At 34.5% G+C, this 15,381-nt stretch overlaps 1 protein-coding gene across 1 annotated transcript; it reads left to right on the top strand.

Annotated features, from left to right (window-relative positions):
* Positions 1–10,666: 10,666 nt before the first annotated feature.
* On the top strand, positions 10,667–14,812 carry LOC111884818 (protein CHUP1, chloroplastic). The gene is made up of 6 exons (XM_023881124.3): positions 10,667–12,077; positions 12,598–12,729; positions 13,207–13,388; positions 13,482–13,593; positions 14,265–14,396; positions 14,493–14,812. The coding sequence occupies exons 1-6, from the start codon at positions 10,899–10,901 to the stop codon at positions 14,628–14,630; spliced, it is 1,875 nt and encodes a 624-aa protein (XP_023736892.1). The 5' UTR covers positions 10,667–10,898; the 3' UTR covers positions 14,631–14,812.
* Positions 14,813–15,381: the final 569 nt, after the last annotated feature.

Genomic DNA, 15,381 nt, shown 5'->3' with positions numbered 1-15,381 from the left:
GTCTCAGAGAATGGAGAGGTATCTAAGAAGACTTGGAGGAGATGTATGGAGATCTATAGAAGAAGGACCTTATGTTCCTATTCTTACTCCAATTCAAACCGACGACACTTAAGCCAGACTGGGAGGAGGTCAACCAGCTATGAATCGTCCCACCAAAGATGATATTGATAAGATGGAAAATGATGATGTTGCTTTTTATGAGATATCCTGTGGAATTACTTTTGATAAATTCAACATCATCATAAATTGCAAGTCAGCCAAAAAAATCTGGGATGTCCTCAAGAACCTGTATGAAGGTACAGAACAAGCTCAACATCAGAAGCTTACAACCGCACTCAACGAATTCAACAACTTCAAAGCTCATGTTAGTGACAGTCTGGAAGACTCCTTAAAGAGGTTCAATCTAGTTGTCACGAAGGTATCAAATGTTGGTACCGTCCGAAGTAACCATGAGACAAATATTCAGTTTCTCAATGGTTTGGGTAGACATTAGACTACAGCTAAGATGATAGTCCAAGGAGATAGAAAAAATCATTCTTTATCTCTTTACAAACTTTATGGTGAACTACAAGCACAAGAATCAACCGTACTCAAAGATTGTGCTGATTTCGGTGGACCACTCGCTCTTGTAGCACAAGCACCTCACACACAGTCTTACCCTCCCTCGTATGATAACCCTCCGCAGTCATACGAAGCTGACTCAGAATACGATGATGAAGAGGAATTTCAAAATGCTATTGCTCTAGTTAGTCAGCAATTCAATAGGCTACCACCCTCATCTTACAACAAAAATCAGCAGTTTACTAAGCCTCCCTTCAACCGCAACTTCAATCCTCAAAATAATCACTCTCGATATTCCAAAAATCATCACCCATCACTGCAACCTCAAAACATTCAATCTAAAGAGGCACCGCATCCTGTCAAGCCAACTGACTCCGATACCTCAACAGAAGACAAAGTTGATATTGTAATTTGCCACAAGTACAACAAGGAAAACCACTTTGCAAAAGATTGTAAACCAATATAGTGAAAGACAGAGCATTCTACCTTAGAATGGCTCAAGATATGGAGGAAAAAGAAAAATCAAGGGCATACGTAGCCCAAGTCAAGAGAGACCATCAAGTCTGGTCATCGGGAGATGAGGATGAAGATATCAACAACATCAAGGGTAAAGGCAAAATTTACATGATGGTAACTGCAAATGAGGATGGGTCAAACTTGCAGGAAAAGAACTACTGTCACATGGAAAAAGATGGAACTCTGAGCATCGTTGAGCTAGTAAAACTCATGATCCAAACTCTTAATTACAGCATGCATGATTGTCAGCCATTCATAGACAACCTTAATGACACTTGTGTTGCCGTCCTTCCATACTATAACAAAGTCCTAGAAAAGAAGAATATAGCTTCCCAAGAGATGTTTCATGTGAGAGGACGACTGGAGGACAAGAGACTCAAAGTATCCTTGTTAGAAAAAGATCTAGTGTTTGAAAAGGATGCTAGAATGTTATGTGAAACACAATTAGGGATAGCCTTGAATCAAAGAAATTTAGCTCATAATGAAAATGTACACTTAAATCTTCCAATAGAAAAGTTGTTTAATGAAAGCGAAGCTATTGAGAATCTTGTGAATAATGGAACCATAGATAAAACATACAATTGGGGTTGGTCAATGGGCCCAAGATATCACTTTTAATCCTCCAAGGGCTAAAAGGAACATATAAACTTCGACTCATATGCTTGTACTAACTAATAATCAAATTGTACATAATAACACGTTTTATAGCATCAAGTTACTGAAGCGACTCATAGTCAACAACTCATATCTCTTGGTTTGAAGACTTATATGATATTATCGTCTCACGATCACCCAAGATAAATTACATGAAGTGATACAAGTGAGCGCAGGTTGGATCCAATACTCGGACCTTATGAGCACTCATGAATGTTGCCGCAACCATTGCTATGTCTAATACAATTCAGAAAACTCTACAAGCCAGATTCATAACAGTCTTGATACAATACCTACTTCTAACGTATGATCGACCGTGGATAGTTTGAATAATATAATTATTCTGGAAGTCAAAACATGCAAACTGAAACAATAGTAAATGATTAACACAAGACAATACCATACTAGTAAATAAAAAGCACCTTTTATTTAAGCATCAAATGTCAATTACATTTCAACTATTACAAGTTTCAAAAGCTATCTAATCATTAAAACTAATATCATCCTTCAGCCCGATGCGCCTCGCAAGTTGTAAATGCTTAACCCTACTCAGTCCCTTCGTGGGGGGATCTGTTGGGTTCTCATCTGATGATACCCTCTTTGCCACGAGGAGTCCTTCTTCTATTCGATGTCTAATGAAGTGGTATTTTCTGTCGATGTGTCTGGTTCTGCCATGATCCCTTGGTTCCTTGGCTAAGGCAACTGCACTCTCGCTGTCACAAAAAATCTCCATAGGCTCCTTTATAGCTGGTACAACTCTAAGGTCTCCAATGAAGTTCTTCAGCCATATTGCCTCCTTCTCCACCTTGCTTGCTGCTATGTACTCTGATTCGCAAGTTGAATCAGCTACTATATCGTGCTTAGAACTTTTCCAAGTTATTGCTCCTCCATTCACGGTAAATACCCAGCCCGAATGAGAGCGGAAATTATCCCTGTTAGTCTGAAAGCTGGTGTCACTATACCCCACCACTCTCAAGTCATCACTCCCACCGAAGGTAAGAACCTAGTCCTTAGTCCTCCGCAGGTACTTGAGAATTTTCTTTACCGCAGTCCAGTGAGCCTTGCCAGGATTCCCTTAATATATTTTGACCATGCTCAAAGCAAATGCCACATCAGGGCGATACAAGTCATAGCATACATGATTGAGCCAACAGCGGAAGCATATGGTATTCGATTCATCTTAGCTATCTCAGCCTCTATACTCGGACTCTGAGCTTTACTCAGTTTGGCATTACTCTACATTGGTAAGTCACCTTTCTTGGAATCCTACATGCTTAATCTTTTCAACACCTTATCCAAGTAGGTACTTTGACTAAGTCCAATTAGTCTCTTACTCTTGTCTCTCATTTAGTCTATCCAAATGCATGATGCCATGCAACCCAAATGGACCATGCCGGGTCGGGTCAAGTACATACCAAAAATAGTTATGGACTTAGACACCTTATTCAACATCAACTAGGAAACCCTAATTTGACTGCTTAGGCCCTAAGCATCCCATGGACTCCCTTTAGAACACCCCTTGAACGATTTCTTTATGGACTTCCCTTAGAATTCGTCCAACCTATGTTTCAAGGTGATCCATAGCCCAATTGCAATTATCTTATAATTACAATTTCAGTCCCCTAAGTTAATTAATGTCTTTTAGTCACAAAACTAACTATCAATTAATTTTTTACTAATATTAATTAAACAATATGATTTCTCCTTTAATATATTATTCATATAATATATTAATAAATCATAATTAATCCTCTTTCTCCATAAATCATCCTATCAAGTTGCTTTGGTGAAGGCAACCCAAAAGGACCATGCACAACCGGGTCAAGTACATACCAAATATAGTTACAAACTTAGACACTAATCCAACAAAAACATCAAGTAATAGAAAACAAGCCTAGGCTCTGATACCACTGAAGGGCTTAGAGCATTCTAACACTCCTATGGTGTATATGCAACCTTGGATACCTTGGATCTATGTTTTCTCTATTATACATGCAAACTTTCAATTTTCCAAGGCATCATCCTAACTAGAATATTATGGAGTATATACAATACAAAAATCTAGTTAAATGACATACCTTTTCTTGTAACTTGATTCCTTGGACCTTTAAGAGCCTAGCACCCCAAGTGTGATGCCTCAAATGCTTCACACAACACCACCAACAATGGATGACTTGAGAGAGGGTTCCTTGCTTCACAAAAATCAGCTAGCACTCTTCTAAGCTCACTTAGGTGCCGATTTTGGTAGCCATGTGGTTCCTTATATAGTGTGACACAATTAGGGTTACACCATATAAACTCTAATGTGCATTACTTTCCACATTCCTTAGGCTCCATGGGTTTTAACCTCCATGGAGTATCCATGGGTCTCCACATGGGTTTAGCCCAACATAAAGAACTATGGATCATAAGCCCACTTTATACGAATGAATGATTTACACAATCAATCCCCATATATTTAATTAGTCTCTTTTGATCACAAAATTAATTCCAAATTAATTCTTGATCAATACTAATTAAATAATATGATTTCATATTAACATATTAGAACTTATAATATCTTAATAAATCATAAATATCCTCTCCTCATAAGTCTAACCTTACAAATTGTTCTGGTGTTATGCAACCTAAATGGACCATGCTACTCTCGGGTCAAGTACATACTAATTATAGTTATGAGCTTAGACACTAAATCCAACACAAAGACCATCTAATATGCCTTAGACTCAAACCCTATCTCCTTTGAGGAAGATCTTGACTCATTAAGCCTTTAAACCCTCATCCCATCGACCCAAAACACAGATCTGAAGTCCAAGAGTGAAAGAATCACGTAAAGTTTCACTTTACGTCCATGCATGCATGAAATATTCTCCAAGATCCATTTTAGTCTTCATTGTGGACATAATGCATGAATGGGATATGGAGGCTATTAAAGTTTGTAACTTTAATCCTCTAGAGGTCTTATAGAGGCCAGATCTACACTCCTAACCTCTGGAAACCTCTTATCTTGGAATATCTAACCCAAAGTCCCAAAACAAGCCCTAAACTACCAAAAGATGAGATCTAAGCAAATAAAGGTCAAGGTAGCAACTTTATACCTCACCTCAAGATGGTTGCCAATACATAGTAGATGTCGGATCTACTCTCCTCTCTCTACTCCATCTTCTTCAAGCTTCAAAATCCTTCACAACCACACCAAAATCACTCACCAAAGCTCTCTCACACACTAAGGGAGGTATAAGGCTCAAACTAGGGTTTCTTTAGGCTGTAAGGACGATGAGAGAGGCTACAAATGAACAATAATTTCCTTAAATAAGGTACAAACCCCTGAAAATTAGGGTATTCTTTTACAGTGTCTACTCGTCGAGTTGGGGCCTTCCAACTCGTCGAGTCGATCCTACGTCCCACGTCCAAAAAATGATTTCTACTCGACGAGTTGGAGCTCCCCAACTCGTCGAGTTCCAGTCTAAAACCCTAAAATTTGACAAATAATTAATACTTGGAACAAATGTTATAGTAATTGTATATTCTGATAGAATAATTTACATATTGTATTTGTTTTTATTAGTGAGTGTTATATTATCATAGAATAGTATATAAAGCTTTTTATTTTTTTTAAGAATGTAATGAAAAATTTAAACTTGTATCTAAAATTTTGTTATTATTTAAATGTTCATTCAATCAAAATATATATTAATAACATTAAATATATTATGATAGAATAACATTATGAAATAATATTATAACATAACTATCATTCTAACAAAATAAAAATTGGTATTGCTTACAAATTAAGTTAGAATTTAAACTGAGATAATTAATAAAATTAGATTTTTTTAATCAAAAGAATTAATTATCTCCTAAGATATGAATTTTTTTTAATTTAACTTAATTAACTAAAATACCCTTTTAATGTATTTAAATAATGATTTTCCATTATCTTTAATTTAATAAAATTTATTAATAACATAACTAAAATGATTGATCCACAATCAATCTTCCATCCACACAATAAATAGTTAGAACGCAATAACCTCTATATATATATATATATATATATATATATATATATATATATATATATATATATATATATATATATATATATATATATATATATATATATAATGAAAGATACAGGGAAAAAAATTACCACAAATAACACATATATATCTACTCTAATACCCATTAATGTCAAATAAAGGATTTATAGTTCAACGTTATCCGGTGTTACCCTCCCTCCTTGAGGTTGATGGTTCAAGTCTTATCGTGGACATATGTGAAATTAATGAATAATTTAAGTAGGAGTAGATTAGATTTGCCATTTCAAAAAAATTAATGTTAAATAAAGATACGACCCGTTAAAAAATCAAAATTAGAACCAATATATACAAGGAAATGAGATCATTTGGTTAGTTTGGAAATTTCTGAACTTCCTCGTCTTTAAGAACAAGATATGTAATATTTTAAGAGAAATTAAATATTCTTTTATTTTTTGTGTCTACTATCTTACTACATATTTTAGATAGTGGACAAGTGTTATTTAATTTAATTTAAATTTGATTAAGATGTTAAATTTGTATACTTGTCATCAACTTAAATAAGTAAAAATAACAATATAAACAAAATATAAGAAAATATTTAATTTCTCATATTTTAAAGACAACAACCTTCAAGCATTTGTCTTACAAATGGATTAAGAATATAGTTAAATTTAGTTTCTTAAATTGGAATATTAGGTGTTTTTCTTTTATTTATGTTTGTATTTTCTAATGTTTTGTAGTATTTTGGTGGTTTTTAGTAAATATCTACTGTTCAAATAAAATATATTCTTCCGATTTTTTCAAATATCAGATTTATTTCACTAACGATAATGATTAACGTTTTAACAAAACAAAACTAAATCCATATTTTTTTTATTATGGTTATAAACAAAACTCTTAGATAAATATATAACTAGATTAGATAATTTAAAGAAAAAAAAACATTTGTAAAAGATTTTGTCAATTTTTGTGTTAAATTTTGACTATTAGTGATACCCATGTGAATATTTCAACAACTCCAATTTTAAAATTATACATCCATTATTTTTCAATGAAACTTATACTGATTTTTCTTTTTCAACTTCAACTATAAATACTCAAATACTACCATAAATATAAATACAATAGTTATAATTTACTTTTTTTGGAAACGGCAGGTTATAAAATATAAACTAATAACATTTAAAAAAAATGGTTTTAACGTGATGAACGTTGAACAATGCCCTACATAAAAAGAAAACGATTAATGATTATTCATTAATACAAAAATAATGTGAGTTTTAATATTCAGTTAGATTAGATTTTAGTATGGTTCCAATATTTTAGTCTTCGGTTGAAGTTGGTCTAAAGTCTAATGCATTAAGGGGATAGGATTAGCAATAAGGACATATTTATGGGGTCGCAAGCCGACCGTTGGAAGTCCCTCCAACCTTCATATTTATTAAATCCATTGATTTACACCCCTCATAAATATCACTCCCACTCGTACAAAAAACGCGTGTTATTCACTCTCCCCATGACATTGAAGTATTGAACTATTGAAATTGAAGATTATATATATACTTTCTTGAATTAGACCCAAGAGTTAAATTACTTGATAAGTTCAATTTGTAAAATCTCATTTCAATTAAATCAATAAAAATAAAAACTGATTGACTAATATGTCATTGTCATGTATTATTTAAAGAATATCAAATAGATTTGATTGTCATATCATCTCTTTCCTAATTTCCAAGATATTTACCAAATTAACTAAATCATTAATCACAATTTTTATTTGTCGCAAAATAAATATAAGATAATACTTAATAAAATAATATTTTAAAATTTTAACTATAAATCTAAAAGAATTCTAATTAATACAATAATATACTAACTTGTGGATGAAAATTAATGCTACATTATCCAACACTACATTATTCATTTATCTCTAAATAAATACATATTAAACGGACAATTTATCAAAATATAATAATTAGTTAAAATATATAAGATATCTCCATTAATATAATAAACAAAAAAAAAGAAAAAACTCAACACTGCTGATATAATACAATAATTAAAAGGTTATTAAATCCATGTATATTTGCATTTATCCTACACAATTTGTTCCCACGATGTGAAGCCAACATTTTAGGTGTAAAATTCCATATAGAAACTCCAAAGTTTAAACTTTGACATGTAAAAAAAATATTATTACTTTTCTGCAATTGATTTCATATGTGCGCCTTAAAATAAGTTAACATGGGTCGATAAAATGACATAATTTATCATTTTTATCTTATATACTTTTATATATATATATATATATATATATATATATATATATATATATATATATATATATATATATATATATATATATATATATAATGTTTTAAAACTCGATTTTTAGTTAAACCGGTCAAGTGACCTATACCCGGTTCAACTGAATCAACCGTCGTTTTTTCATATTTTTTATGTATATTCTATGATCACACACACACACACACACACACACACACACACACACACACACATATATATATATATATATATATATATATATATATATATATATATATATATATATGAGAGTGGTGTGTATCAACCTTTGAGTTGTGTAAACTTCAGTTAACATGATCGATTAAGTTTTTCAATTTGCTTTAACGAGTTAAGTGAAATTTAACTATCAAAATACAAGAAACTAATTCAAACGGTTTATTTTATCGATCCTATAAAACTAGCTTAACCTGCTTTTTTTTTTTTTTTTTTAAGAAAAACCGTCTGGTTTGATTTGGTCTAGAAATTGACATAAAACTGGTTGTTGTTGTGTAACATCACAAAAATATTAAGTAAAAATTTTGTTTTTTAAACAACCAGATCAAATAACATTTGTTCAAAAACCAATCATAGTAAAATGTATCTCTCAAACATCACAGTAAAAATCGTAACAATCAATGCGGAAAAAAGCCTTCATGGGATGCAGTCCGATCAAGTCAGACCATTCGCTTTGGAACTGCAAGTACCTGAAAACATTTAAAACATAAACCGTAAGCACAAAGCTTAGTGGACTCCCCAAAATACCATATACCATACGTACATTCGTTATGGGTTACCCCCATGGTCTTTCCCTGAAATGCTATGGGCTACCCATATGATCTTTTCCTAAAATGTCATAAGCTACCCTCATGGTCTTACATCCAAGTGTCACAGGCGATCCCCATGGTCTTCCTCTGAAATGTCATGGGCTACTCTCCTGGTCTTACATCCAAGTGTCACAGGTTACCCCATGACCTTTTCTTGAAATGTCATAAACTACCCCTATGGTCTTATATCCAAGTGTCATGAGCTACCCCCATGGTCTTTCATACAGTTGCCATGGGCTACCGTCATGGTAGTCCATGCAAGTAAACCAAAGACAACTAGCATCCTACATAGTATAGTAAGAAGACCCATCTCTCTCACAAAGTCAAATAAACCACAATTCAATGCCATGAAACAAATGCTACAACTCACCTATCGAATCACATAAGGTCACACCTTAGTCTACCATTTAGAACTAGCAATATGACCAAAAGTCAACATGGTTAAAAAAGTCAATGGTCAAGGTCAAAGTAAATAGTCAAAATCATCATCAGTTGGCCTCCACGTTGTGGCTAGCTTACCCAACCTCGATCCAAAACTTAAGTTACGAAAATTCATGTCATGGTAGACATGCCACCACATCGTGGCTCACTCCAGGCAAGACAATCGTGGAGCCTTAATCCACCACATCGTGGCACCTAGGTGGCCGTGTCGCGTGTACTGACTGAAGACAACTCATTTGCATAAGCTCTTAATCCGTTAAGCCCTTAGCTTAAACTTTCCAAGAGGCTTCTATGGACCCTGATGGTTCATAAAAATGTCAACTTTATGGACATGCATGACCTATGCATGTCCTTCACTCAAATAAGTCATAATGAAGAGAAATGACCTAAAATCCCAAGCAAGATCCACAAATCTCAACCAAATCCTATATCTGAAAGATATAAGGCTCGAGGGACCTAGGTGAGCCATAAAGTTACAAATTTTATCTCATTGGACCAATCAAAACTCATCAAAGGACCCAAACATGCAAAACAACCCTAGATATACCAAGAAGGAACCAAAAAGATTAGATCTTGAAACCTTAAAAAGGGTCCAAAAAATGATCGCAAAGATGAAAATATGTTGCTTGCTTGATTCTTGGACCAAATCCCCTTCTTCTTCCTTCAAAGTGTACCAATACACCAAATATAAGCTCAAATACAGAGATAAATGATTAGGGTTTCTTTAAGGCTCTTGGAAGATGAGGGTGGAGGAAACACTAACCATCACTTCCTTTAAATAGGACTTCAAGCCCAAAATTTAAGGTTTGTTGAAAAACAGCCGTCAGGTCATGGCCAATATATTGCCACATCGTAGGGGCCAATTGAGATGCACGATTTATTCGGCCATGCCACATTGTGGTGATACCTCCACCACATCGTGGCTAACACAAAAAACTCATAAATTACTTAAATTTCATACCTCCAAGATCTGGATATTACATGTTGAATCGTTCTTGTCCCCGGTTTCTGGTCCGACCAGTTTTTAAAACATTGCTTATATATACATATGAATGATGAATGATAATGAGAAGTTTTGTATTTTTATTATATAGTAATCTTTTTTCTTATTAAGAGATGATTAGTTTTTAAAAGGTAAGATAGAAAAAGTAAAAAGATAAGTAAGACAATAATTTTTGCTTAAAGTTTAAGTTCAAACCGTGTTTGGCGCGTATAGCTAAAGCATCGGTTAATTGAATGAATTCTCATTATTAAACTTTCCCCAAATATTTCAAAAACAAAAACCACAGAAGACCGTTCCTCGTCTTTCGTGTCCTCTTTTTAACTTTAATTTTTTTTACTTTGCACTACCTTCCAATCCTACCCAACACCTCTTCTCTCTCTTCTCTCCCTTTCTCTCCCGTTCTCACAGGTAACACTAACAACGACTTCTGTGGAGAATCATCCTCTTCTTCTCTCTTTCTCTCTCTTTCTCTATCGATTACCCTTTACCCAATACACAATGAAAGGATAATTGTGGTGATTTAGTGTAGGTAAGGTATAGGTGTATCCGATAATGGTGGCTGGGAAGGTCAAATTAGCAATGGGTCTGCAAAAATCACCGGCGAATTCCAAAACGGAAGTACAACAGTATCCACAACAAAGGCAGCATCCTTCTCCGTCGCCTAGTTCCGGTGGAGGTGGGAAGGTGCCGCAGAAAGGGGCGGTGTTTTCACGGTCATTTGGGGTTTATTTCCCACGGTCCTCTGCTCAGGTTCAGCCGCGACCGCCGGACGTTGCGGAGTTGTTGCATTTGGTGGAGGAGTTGAGGGAACGAGAGTCGCGGTTAAGGACGGAATTGTTGGAGCAAAAGTTACTGAAGGAGTCGGTTGCTATACTTCCGATTTTGGAGAATGAGATCTCGAGAAAGGATTCGGAAATCAGTCGATCCTCGAAGAAGATCGAGTGTCTTGAAGCGGAGAATGAGAGACTGAGGCAAGATGTTGAAATGCTGCATTTAAAGCTTACTGAACAAAAACAGGAGTTCGAGCAGAGAGTGAAGGATTTGGAGGTGGCTTCGGCTACATCTTCTTCGCAGAGGTTTCAGCAGTTAATGGATATTTCAGGGAAGTCTAGTATGATCAAGAGCTTAAAACGAGGCCAAACGTTTGCGAATATTCCGGCGAATCGGAATCATAACGAAATCGACAGCAAGTGTTATACAGAATCGAGCTCAAAGGAGTCGATATTAGTAGAAATCGACAATTTGCCTAGGCTTTCTAGGTGTGATTCGTTGGACATGGCAACAGATTCCGCTATTGAAGTCCGTTCACGAGTTCCTAGGGTTCCAAAACCCCCTCCACGGCCGTCTACATCATCATGTTCATCATCGTCATCGTCTTCTTCTAATAGCTCACTGAGCAGCTCAGCAGAGAGGGCTTTAACAGAGCAACAACCTCCGGTCCCACCTCCTCCACCACCAGCAACAAAGCTAGCCCCTCCGCCACCACCACCGCCTCCAAGAACCAGCAAAGCTCCTGCTCCTCCCCCTCCACCACCTCCGCCCAAGGGTATAAAGCCTTTGCCGGCGAAGGTGAGAAGAATACCGGAAGTAGTCGAGTTCTACCACTCTCTCATGCGGAGAGAGTCCCGCCGGGACTCCTGCAACGGATCTTCGTCCGCCGACGTCCCGTCCACCGCCAATACACGTGACATGATCGGAGAAATCGAGAACCGGTCAACGCATTTGCTTGCTGTAAGTAGCCATAGTAGTAGTAGAGTATTGTCAATTACTATTCTGCCCCTGGACCATCCCCCATCAAACTTTTCCCCCACATTAAATAGATTGCTTCCAAAGACAAGACTATTCATAGATTCGAATCTAATGAGGGAAAACCCAAAGGGTAATTTCGACATTTTCATATTATCAAACTCATTCTGGCTTCTGGGTCCTCTAGAGTTCTAGTTCTTTTGGAATATGGGCATCATTTAATTCAAGATAAAATAAATTCAATAGTAAAATCCAGCTATAGCTACTTGTACTATCTGCTCTGAGAATAGTACATTCCAACTATAACTCTCTAAAAGGGCCAAACTTCGTTTAAATTTAAGACAATGTCAGTAGTCTGAGTCCAATACGAAAAAAAGTACAATTCTTTTATATTAAATGCACAAAAATCTTATAGAGTTATGTAACTTTATATGACTGATTTACTAAAAAAAATATAAATATAGATCAAGAATATTTATAATTATATATTATGAATCATTTGCAGATAAAGACAGATGTGGAAACACAAGGTGATTTTATAAAATTTTTGATCAAAGAAGTTGAGAATGCATCATTTACAGATATTGAAGATGTCGTCCCCTTTGTTAAATGGCTTGATGATGAACTCTCTTATCTGGTAAACTTGCACTTATTTCTTTAATCTTCTTTTTTTTTTTTTTTGCTTATTCATTTCATATAATTCTTATTAGTTATTACCAAATTTAAATAAGGAATAAATGCAAGAAATAGCAATTTATTTATTTAATTTTTCTCTTATAGCATCTTACTTCCATTTTTTTCTCTACTACAACATTGTATTCCTTTTTTTTTTTAATCTTATTATGACATTGTATTCTAAAGAATGTACTCGGTTATATTATTGTACTTTCTTATTTAAGAAAAAATAAATTTATTTAATTACAACACTGAAAATTGCTTTGTATTTAAATGAAATCAATATAATTGGGTACGACTTTTTGTCTTTTTCAAGTAATCATAAAAGAAAAAAAAAATGAAAATAGGATGTTATAATAAACAAATATATGAAACTTAACTGCTATTTTTCTTGCTAAAATGATATAATCTAATATTGTTTTTTTTAAAAAAAATTAAGGTTGACGAGAGGGCAGTTCTTAAACACTTCGAATGGCCAGAACGTAAGGCCGATGCATTAAGAGAAGCTGCATTTGGTTATTGTGATCTAAAGAAGCTCGAATCCGAAGCATCATCATTTCGTGATGATCCACGTCAGCCTTGTGCTCCTGCTCTCAAGAAAATGCAAGGATTGTTTGAAAAGTATATAAATCCTTTTTTTTCTTTCTTAAATAATTATATAATTGGATTTTTAAAATTTTTCTATAACGGTAATTTTTTTGGTGCCTATAACAGATTAGAGCACGGAGTGTATAATTTATCACGAATGCGAGAATCCGCTTCCACACGTTACAAAGTATTTCAAATCCCCATGGGTTGGATGGAAGAAACAGGTTTTGCAACTCAGGTATTTTTACTTTTACTGTTTATTTTTGTACACGTGTCTTTTTTTCTTTTTTTTTTTACGTATGTCTAAGAAAAGGAAATGTGTGACTATTAAAAGAATCAAAATAATTTGATTTGGCTACAAGATGCCAAAAGGGTCTTAAAGATTTTGCACACTTTACAAAGTATGGCCTACGCCCCTACGTGCATTCTCACATGGAAAAGTGAAACCCTACTCTACACAAAACCCCATTTGCCTTGATTCTTCATCATCTTTTTAGGTATTTGTGAGTGTGAAATCAATCAATTCTCGCTTTCGACACCTAAAACACCAAGTTTCCAAACCAATGTTTGCTTCGTCACTTGTACATCGCGCATCAAAACTTGTACACCGAAATTTTGTTTTGCTATCCGGACATGTACGTTGTGCAAGAACATTTGTACGTATCTTCAAGCTTTTGGTTTTTTGCCCAATAAAAGGGCCTACCTTATAGTTGTGTGTTTTCATGCTGTTGGAGTCGTTCGGTCTTTTGTTTGAATGGGATTACATTATTCACCTGTATCAGACAGCAAACCCCACCACCGATAGGCCGCATTTAACATGTCAGAGGGCGAGGGCTAGGGCAAGGGCAAACTTGTCTTTTTGTAATTTGGAAAATAAATAACAAAAGATATATATTTCATTATTTGTAGATTAAGCTTGCATCAGTGAAATTAGCACTCAAGTACATGAGAAGAGTTTCTGCAGAACTTGAAATAGTTGGTGGGCCTGAAGAAGAAGAGTTGATAGTTCAAGGTGTACGATTTGCATTTCGTGTGCATCAGGTAAAAAAAAAAAAATTGTCCTTTTTTCAGGATATGTCTCGTATGAATTGGGAATTAGTAAATTTTTATGGTGTGGTATTATTTATTTATTGACAGTTTGCTGGGGGGTTTGATGTGGAAACGATGAGGGCGTTTGAAGAGCTTCGTGATAAAGCAAGATGGTGCCATGAACAGTGTCAAAACCAGCAACAGCAACAGCAACAGAAAACGTTGTGTAGGTCGACTGCGTGCTAAACATTCTTTATCTGTAGCAAACTCAGCTTCAGCATTTGTTACCGGGCTTTTTTTGCTGTAAAGATGGGACTCGTTTCGTGTGAATACGATGACCTTGTTTGTATTTTTATTTATTATTGTTATTATTATTATTATTCAAGTTTCAATATCATAATTAAAGAGATTAGGAATGGTTTGATCTACATTTTGTAAAGAAAAGATTTTTTTTTTATTTTTTAATCTTCATTAGGTTAGGGGTCTTAAAATTGGATGATCATCTCTAGTGTGGATAAGGTGTCGTCTAAACTATCTAAACTGATAAAAATGCTACTAGCGCACACCTCTGGGTTTATGAGCCCATATCTGATTATTCCCTTACCCAATCTCATGAGAAGCATGCCCAGCAGGCCACACGGGTTAAGTTTTTTACACGTAATATCATTTCGTCCCTCAATTTATTTATTTTATTATTTTTTTTATGTTTCTCCTTACCAAGATAATCATGTCGTGTGCTTTTTTGACATGATATCATTTTTTTTAACTAACATGAACATAAATCAATTATAAAACGATAAAAACGACAATAAAGATAAACATAAAATAATAATAATCATATATAAAACGACACACAAATGTTAAATTGTGTCAAATTTGTGTTGAATTTTGAACACGAATTGAAACTTCAGTTTCGGCCAAATTTCATTTTGGATCATATATTTTTGTCGTGTCGTGTCATCAATTGTCACTTTACTCACCGTTGTCCCTCAAAATT

Source organism: Lactuca sativa, chromosome 4 (genome assembly GCF_002870075.4).
Source record: "Lactuca sativa cultivar Salinas chromosome 4, Lsat_Salinas_v11, whole genome shotgun sequence".
NCBI classification, from domain to species: Eukaryota; Viridiplantae; Streptophyta; class Magnoliopsida; order Asterales; family Asteraceae; genus Lactuca; species Lactuca sativa.
The sequence above is the reverse complement of the archived record's forward strand: the minus strand, read 5'-3'. Positions and strand labels throughout refer to the sequence as shown.

What these genes read in the sequence shown, in the direction of transcription:
- LOC111884818 (XM_023881124.3), top strand. Translation starts at nt 10,899, where the DNA reads ATGGTGGCTGGGAAGGTCAAATTAGCAATGGGTCTGCAAAAATCACCG. An exon ending in GGTCAACGCATTTGCTTGCT is followed by an intron (nt 12,078 to 12,597) that starts GTAAGTAGCCAT and finishes AATCATTTGCAG; the next exon opens with ATAAAGACAGATGTGGAAAC. An exon ending in AAACAGGTTTTGCAACTCAG is followed by an intron (nt 13,594 to 14,264) that starts GTATTTTTACTT and finishes CATTATTTGTAG; the next exon opens with ATTAAGCTTGCATCAGTGAA.